Source organism: Trifolium pratense, linkage group LG5, assembly GCF_020283565.1.
Source record: "Trifolium pratense cultivar HEN17-A07 linkage group LG5, ARS_RC_1.1, whole genome shotgun sequence".
Classification (NCBI taxonomy): domain Eukaryota; kingdom Viridiplantae; phylum Streptophyta; class Magnoliopsida; order Fabales; family Fabaceae; genus Trifolium; species Trifolium pratense.
The window spans coordinates 54,769,702-54,777,910 of NC_060063.1; the positions used below are offsets into that span (position 1 = coordinate 54,769,702).

At 30.5% G+C, this 8,209-nt stretch overlaps 1 protein-coding gene across 1 annotated transcript; it reads left to right on the forward strand.

Moving 5' to 3' along the window:
• The first annotated feature begins 1,311 nt into the window (after positions 1-1,311).
• Positions 1,312-2,345, forward strand: LOC123886913 (ethylene-responsive transcription factor CRF6-like). The gene has a single exon (XM_045936185.1). It carries the CDS (start codon positions 1,389-1,391, stop codon positions 2,343-2,345), a length of 957 nt encoding a protein of 318 aa, XP_045792141.1. The 5' UTR covers positions 1,312-1,388.
• The last annotated feature ends 5,864 nt before the right edge of the window (positions 2,346-8,209 follow it).

Genomic DNA, 8,209 nt, shown 5'->3' on the forward strand with positions numbered 1-8,209 from the left:
AAAAATGGTTCCTTGGTGCCCAAGCATGCGTGTCCAGAAAGTAAACGAGATTTTTTTTTAAAGTTTACTTAGTACACATTTTAAAAGAAAATCATTTATTTATTTACATATTTGAGGATTTTTAAATTCTGTCCACTATATATATATATATATCCAGAAAGTAAACGAGATTTTTTTTTTTTAAGTTTACTTAGTACACATTTTAAAAGAAAATCATTTATTTATTTACTTATTTGAGGATTTTTAAATTCTGTCCACTATATATATATATATATATATATATATTTGAACTGTCACTATATTTTCAAAAAATATAATCTATCATTAAAAAACTATATAGTAAAAAAAAAATTTTTTTTGACGGAAGTAAAAAAATTTTATATAGTAAATGTAACTTTTTTTTATAATAGTGAATGCAAAATATTATATTTTGGTACGACAGCATAAAACATATTTTTTGATATATATGGGAAAAAAATTTGGATTAAAAAAGAAAGTATAATATTAAATTTGGGGTGAGAGGAGATGTCCTAATTCAAGGCAAAAAATATTGTACGACTTAATTTTTTTTATAAAAAATCTACATTTACATTCCTCAAAATAATAAGACTGAAATTTGGAACTTCAAATTCTAAGACCTTTTTTTTTCTTTTTTTTTTTTTGATAAAATACAATTTTTTTTACTATTACTATTAAACTAAACCTTTAAAGTTAAATTGAAAATTAAAATAAATAGGAAACAAGAACCCAATAATAATAATAATTAATATATAGAAAACAGGTACATTTTACTGTAAAAAAAAAGAAAATTGGTACATTTGCACATATTACATCAAACATAAAATACATAAGCTATTAATAATCGTTAGTTAGTTCAGTGGTGATTGACCCTGAATTTGGTAGTAAGGACCACAGTTCGATCCCCGCAACTACGATCGGAAAGAGATTGAAATCACTTGATACCAGAACTGACTACCGAACCAAATTAATTCGACAGTGAAAGAAAAAAAAACACCATTAAAAAAAATCAGCATAATAGATTCTTGTTGCAAATATAAGCAAAAACTATAATTATAAAAAAAAATATAAGCAAAAATATCTGAAAAAAACTTTCCTTTACCGAAAATATACTTTTTTTTGGTTACCTTACCGAAAATATAATTAAGGAAATAATGAAATATATATTTTCTCAGGAAATATATATTTATAAACAGAATTTGTCAATTTGAATGAAACAAGAAAAAGATGTTGCTATAAAACAGTGATGAGCTGTTGCATATTGTGAAAGTCTAATAAAATTCCCTTAAAATTTGCGATTCTCTCTAATATCTCTCTCTTCTATATACCATACACACTCTTCATTTTCTCGCTTTAAAGTGTTACCAAAAATGGAGAAAAAATTCATAGAACACAAAACTGTTACCAAAAAGCTTGTGAAACCTGGTTTCATGTCTTCTTCTTTCATACCAAAAACAATAAGAGTCACTGTTACTGATAATGATGCCACTGATTCTTCAAGTGAAGATGAAGGTTTCAAGAATGGTTTTGTTCAAATAACAAGAAAATCAGTGAAAGAGATTAGGTTTCAAGAATGTTCTACTCTTGCTAACAAGAACAACAAAAAGAAACCGGCGGTGTGTACTTCTGGTACCTCTTTGTACGAGACAAAAAACAAGAATGGTGTTGTTGGTGAATGTTGTTTGAAACAAGACAATAATAATAAGGATAAAGATATAAAGAATGTTGTTCATCAGAAGTTTCGCGGGGTTAGACGTCGGCCGTGGGGGAGATGGGCGGCCGAGATTCGGGATCCTCGTCTTCGAAGGAGAAAATGGTTAGGTACTTTTGATACTGCTGAAGAAGCTGCTTTGGTTTATGATAGAGCTGCAATTGATTATAGAGGTGCTGATGCTGTTACAAATATTATCAAACCACCACAAAAACATCAACAACAACAACAACAACAACAACAGAAAACATTATCAAAGAATGTTTGTAACAAAAATGTTAATGTTGTTGATGTTAATGATTGTGTTGAGTCTGATACTAACAAAGAAGAATGTAATGGTAGTTCATCTTGTTCATCTGGTATTGAAATTTGGAGTGAAAAGATGAATGATCAAGAATGGATTAAAGAAATAAGTGGAGAGAAATATTTGGATTTGGATGATGGTTTTATGTTTGATGATTCATTTGGTTCTTATAATGAACCTGTTATTACTACAATGGTTTCTAATGAGAGTGAATGCATTATTGATAATATTCCTTTTCATCTTGAAGAAGATTTTGAATCATGTAAATGGGAAGTTGATAATTACTTCAATGATACTTTGTCAATGCATTGAGACATGGAATAATTTGTCAAATGAAATTGTAAGTGAGTTTCTTTTGAGTCTACTTAGAAAGTGTGAATGTATGGTTTTTATTTTTTTGTTTCTTTGCCTTTAGTTTCTTCATAAAAGTTTTGTTTCTTTGTAGTTCTACTTTGAAGGATTTAGTGACTTTGTGTTAAATTATAGTATTGTTTTGTTTTATCTCTAAATTTTGGTTGAGTGGTAGGTGGCTATATTAGTCATTTCATTTTTTATTTAATTGTAAAATTGGTAGCATTTTGATTTTGGGATGCAATGTGTGTTGTCTAATGGAAATTGCAATTGGCTATTTTAGTGGCAATTGAATAGGCCAAACAGATTTCATCATACATGAAAATGTTTTGGTGTTACTATTCAGCTTAGCATTGTTAGTTTAATTGTTAACCGAAACAAATCACGTTGTAACTGTGGTTATAGTATCAACCGTTTGATTTCAAGTAATGGTCAAGATTATTTTAGTGTATATGTAATCTGAATCATCCGATATAAAATTAATGACCGAAATTGATGACAATGTATAACCGCGTTCTCTTATTACCGCACCAAATCTGGATCCTTGTTAGCAAGTCACTTTCTCAAGTACCTTGTTTGAAAGGTTGATCTGCTTAAGCAATTTTTGAGTTTCAGCCACTTTCAAGGTGCTTTTTCGCAAACAATTCCTTTCATTCCGAAGAAAAAATATGGAATGTATTCAAGGAACAACAAACATACAAAATGCGCGAATATTTAGCTTGGTCTAACTAGAGAAATTTGATTGATCGAATCGAGCTCTAACTTCGATCTAACACAATGAAGGTGCAGCCACATGTTATGTCCGTGCGTCCGTGTGTTACTTAAAATATCAATAATGAATGTTGAAAACATAGTGAGTACTCATGATTTTAATTAGAGAATCTAAACTAGTCTTACAAATTAATTATTAAATAGTAGTAATTAGATGTACTATCAATAAATAAATTGGATCCCTAAATCATCTGGAAAAGTTCTTAATTAGAAAAATTAAGGAAAAATAAGGTTGCTAGGACCACTTAAATTGTGACTTGATCTGCTTGGATTATCCAATTTGATCTGTCCTATAGACACTATTCACTAGAAACTTCTCACACACAAAAATACTACTAGACACCAGAAAGTAGAAACCATAAAATCTTTGTACAAAAGACAAATATTGGGAAGGGTGAACTATAAGGTTAGCATCCTAAAGGCTAAAAGTAGGATTGTCTTTTTTTTTGGTTTTTTAAAGTTTCAAAAAGAATGCATGCAGGTTGAACCTTATGTGGACACAGAGAAAGTGAGAGGCATTCCAAGGTTTGGTCAACATCCTATAAATTTTTTGGATTGGTGATAATTTTTTTACTACAAAATACCAAGATCAGAAAACATGCATGCATGTGTTTTAAAATTTAAAAAAATGTTTAAAAGTATGAAACCAAGTCCTAAATCAACTGACAAAAAATTATCGAAATTGTTTAGCCGAACGTTATGACAATTGACCGGGGTCGAATCCCGACTCTTTCACTTCCATGTGTGAGATTTTGATGATTTTGTCATTTCGTATATATGAAACCAAGTTGATAATTCAAGCATGTGTTTTTTTGACAGCATAATTCAAGCATGTTATTGGTTCTTTTTGTGAACACCTTTTTAATTTTTTATATAAAACAGTACATATAGGTTCAGAACTATTGCCAGAATCCTTAATTGGGTGAAATTTCTGATGCTTTTTGCTCAAGTGAGAAAAATCCAATACTAGTGAACAAAAAAGAGGAAATTGTTTTTGATTTTTGTAGGTAAGTCTTCAAAATTATGTGGTCCATGAAGCTATGACATCAGTATTTCAGAAATCTATCATAAAATTATATGTGTATATCAGGGGTTGCATAAAGTTTGGTTCATGATTTTTCCCAATACCAAAAGATAGCAACTATAGTCAACTACTACAACATAAGAGCATCATCTTCAATGGACAACTCTACACAAAAGTATTTGTCGATCCTATTAGAGACACATTATATTGAAGTAATTTACTCATTTTTTACTCTAATCGTGCAACTCTAAAAAATTTATATTAGGTTCCACAACTTTACCTCATATATTAATATTTTATTTATATTTAATTTTATCACAACTTAAAATATCAACGAGAGAAAATAATACTAGTATTTAAATGAAAGTATAAGAGATAGTTCAGAATAACAAGATGTACTAGAAATACACTATATCAGAATCCAAACGAGCTCTAAGAAATACAAGAAAAAACAAAATTTAAAATATTTCGCCATTGTTAAAATATTTTGCAGAATAGCCTGAACCAAATTCCAACTGAATTTTTCTCAACCATCCCTGTGTTTCTTTTCTACACTCCATTTTTGCCTTTGGATAAACATTTCGGAACACGTTTTACGGATTTTTTTTGCCTTGGAAAAAATTTTGTAATGTATTTTTCCGAATTTAAACTAGAAAAATTTTGAAAATGCATTCCGAAGTGTTTAACCAAGAGCAAAAATGGTGGATAGAAAAGAAACACGAGAGGTGGTATGAGAAAAATTCATTCCAACTAACACATGTTATGGCCCAACCCAATGTTAGCGATTCCTGGTATAAAGGTGTACCTGTTCTAGTAGGGTGAGGGGGTGCAACTAGTATATTTGAAGAGTGGACTTTGTTATTGAGACTACGAACTGGTGCAACACTAAATGAGGCATAAAATAATTTTTTTATCCTTACTTTTAATCAAAATCTTGTGCATTTTCATGTTTTTTAATAATTTTTTGTATTTATGTTTATAATATTATAAGAACATTTCCCACACAAATTTAATTTTTGTAACACATGATGAATTATTTATGCGTGAAAAACTAAAAAAAAAAATCATATTTTCATCAATTGTTAATTCATGGTTAAAAATTCATATTTAGAACATCTTCCATGTTTATAATATTAGATGTGCTATATAAGCACAAAAAGATCAAACAAAAATACAATATCGTACTTTCTCCACTCACAACATGGATATGGAGACGTGCAACAAATATAAAAAAAAAAAGTAAAAGTGCAGCTTTATTATATTTTTATTAAGAAATTATGTTTAAATGACATTTTCCTAATAATATACTCCCTCCATCCCATTTTATAAGACCTCATTTGACTAAATTCACTATTTATATGTGTTGTTTTGACCGTGTTTTTCTAAAAGTATATAAGTGTAAATATTATCATATAAGATATTGTTTGATTTGTTTCGATGAATACTTTTAAAATATCAAATTTTTATAATTTTTACAAATAGAAACAAGGATCAATATTATATTTTGGTACGGAAGGAGTACTCCTAGTATTTGGGCCAAACCCGATATACATGCGGCATGCCCAATCATCTCATTGCTATATATCTTGAACAACACTCTTCAATTACACAACACAATAGGATTTCTAACGCTGTACAAATTTTAGAGCATCCTATAACATAACACAACAACTTGGTAATAGTTCTCACATCACATCACTCACACACAGATCAATTCAATAATGAGCGTGTTCAGTAAATTAGATCCAGACATCATTACATTCCATATCCTTCCACACCTGGACGGCAAAACCCTAATAATCTTATCATCTGTTTCTTCTGAATTCCACAACTTGATTTGGAAAAACATCAACAACAACTCAGATTTATGGCTTAACATTTGTACCTCCATATGACCTTCCTTACTCACCAATTTTCCGAGGCTAGACTTCCTTTCAATCATCTCCCTCCTGCCCGGTGGTTACCGTTCATTTTTCTGCGATGCTTTCCCTTCCATTCACCCTCCTCTCAACAATCCTCTTCCTCCCAAAGCATTTTTCTTCTATGCCATTGATATATATTTACATGGAGAACCACACCCTTTGTACTCACTTTATACCCCTCAACTCATATACACATCTGAATATACATCTCATCCTTTGGCCGATCCTCCTATTTTTAGATTTGCGTTGGATCATGGAAAGGCTAAGGTGAATTTTATTAAGGTAAAGAAAGAAGGGTGTTTGGAATATTTGAAACAAAAATTGACGTTCAGTTGTGTGGCTATCGACCCGATTGGAATAAAGCTTCGTGGGAGCTTGTTTACTTCTGGCTGTACAGCTGTTTCGGCGACACATGTGATCTTAGGGCGGTGGGTTAAGGTGTTGTTCGAGACAGCGCTGCCTATGCCGGTGGGGCTGTCTAATATTTATACCAAGATGATGAAGTGTGGGATGGAGTTGACGTGCAGCTGGGAAGGTGATGGAGAAGATAAGTTGTTCGTGAATTTTATTTACATTACAACGAAGGACATGAATGAAAAACCTCTGTTTGGTGAGAGATGGTGCTGCCGTAATCCTCAATGCTATTCAAAACGGGGAGAGGAGAGGAAGAAGCGTATGAACTAAATTTCAAACTTGTTTCAATTCAACCAGTCATCATCATGGTAATTTGTACTAGTATTTTGTAGGTTAATATGAATTTACTTATTTTTTGAGTTTATAAAAAGTAATTTAGGCAAATATATAAGTTTTATGTTAATTTATATGTTGGCGAGGTAGTCTCGACAACCACATCCTACGTTATCAGGGTGTTATTTTAATTCAGGACTGAATATGGTTGTTGATTATTTCACCATTGTTTGGAACGGAGAAAAAACCACTGCCGTTGTCAAAATCGATAACCAGAGAATAAATATTATGTGAAAATTGTTACAACACATAGACTACCCTCAACCTTACCCCCAGTACACGCATACTCTCCAAAGCAAATACCTAACTACATCTCACAACACTCTAATAAAAGAGTATAAGAGAAAATCAAAAAAGTCAGATATAACTTATAAGCTTAAAGTGCTACTGACTGAGACATCTAAAAACAAAGAACTTAGGTCCAATATATAGCCTTGATTTTCCCCTTGCTTCACCACTCTAAGCGATGCGAGACTTCTCCAATAGCTATTTTTTTAACCTTTTTATTTTTTAAGAAATAGGCGATGTGAGACTTGACAATCAACCCCAACATATTGTACTTCATATAGTCAACGGCTAATAGTGTCGTTTTGCTTGTTTGTTTTTGCTGGTGTAGCTTTAATGTCGTGGTCTTCTCTACCATATTTTATTTTTGACTTAATTACACTTTCGGTCTCTTATCTTTATTTTAGGTTTTAAGTTGGTCTCTTGTCTTTTAAAACTTTCAAGTTGATACCTTATATTTTCTTTAAGTTTCAAGTTAACAGTTTCAAGTTGGTCCCTTAAGTTTGGTCCTAGTCATATTCCATGTCATTTTTTATTAATTAAAATAAAAAATAAAATATAAGGGATCAACTTGAAACCTAAAATTTGATGGGACGACTAACTAATGCAACGGAAGAAAAGATAATGACCAAAATAAAACTTTTAAAAGATAAGAGACCAACTTAAAATCTAAAATAAAGATAAGAGATAAAAAATATAATTAAACTTTTATTTTTCGTTTTGTTCCGATTGTGGGTATTTTTTTTTATAAGCAGACTGTGGGTATCTAGTTGTATATACTTTTGATATCTATGATTCTCTCTTATTTTTATTTTGTATATATAATATTATATTTTCCATTAAAAAAATACATCAAATATTTTATGAAATCAAAGAACTCGAACTCGACTTTTAAAGGGAATAATTCTTAATTAAACTTTATTTACCTTTGCTGCCGAACTCTAGATTACCAGTGTCTCACTCTTGAAAACTAGATGATTAAGACAAAAAAATGGAGAAAATAAACGATAACTAGGTTAATTATTTTAAACTTATACAAAATATAACACTCAAAAGATAATTAACACATATGAATC

Bases quoted from the DNA above. Each gene is read 5' to 3' on its own strand.
- LOC123886913 (XM_045936185.1), top strand. From the start codon at position 1,389: ATGGAGAAAAAATTCATAGAACACAAAACTGTTACCAAAAAGCTTGTG.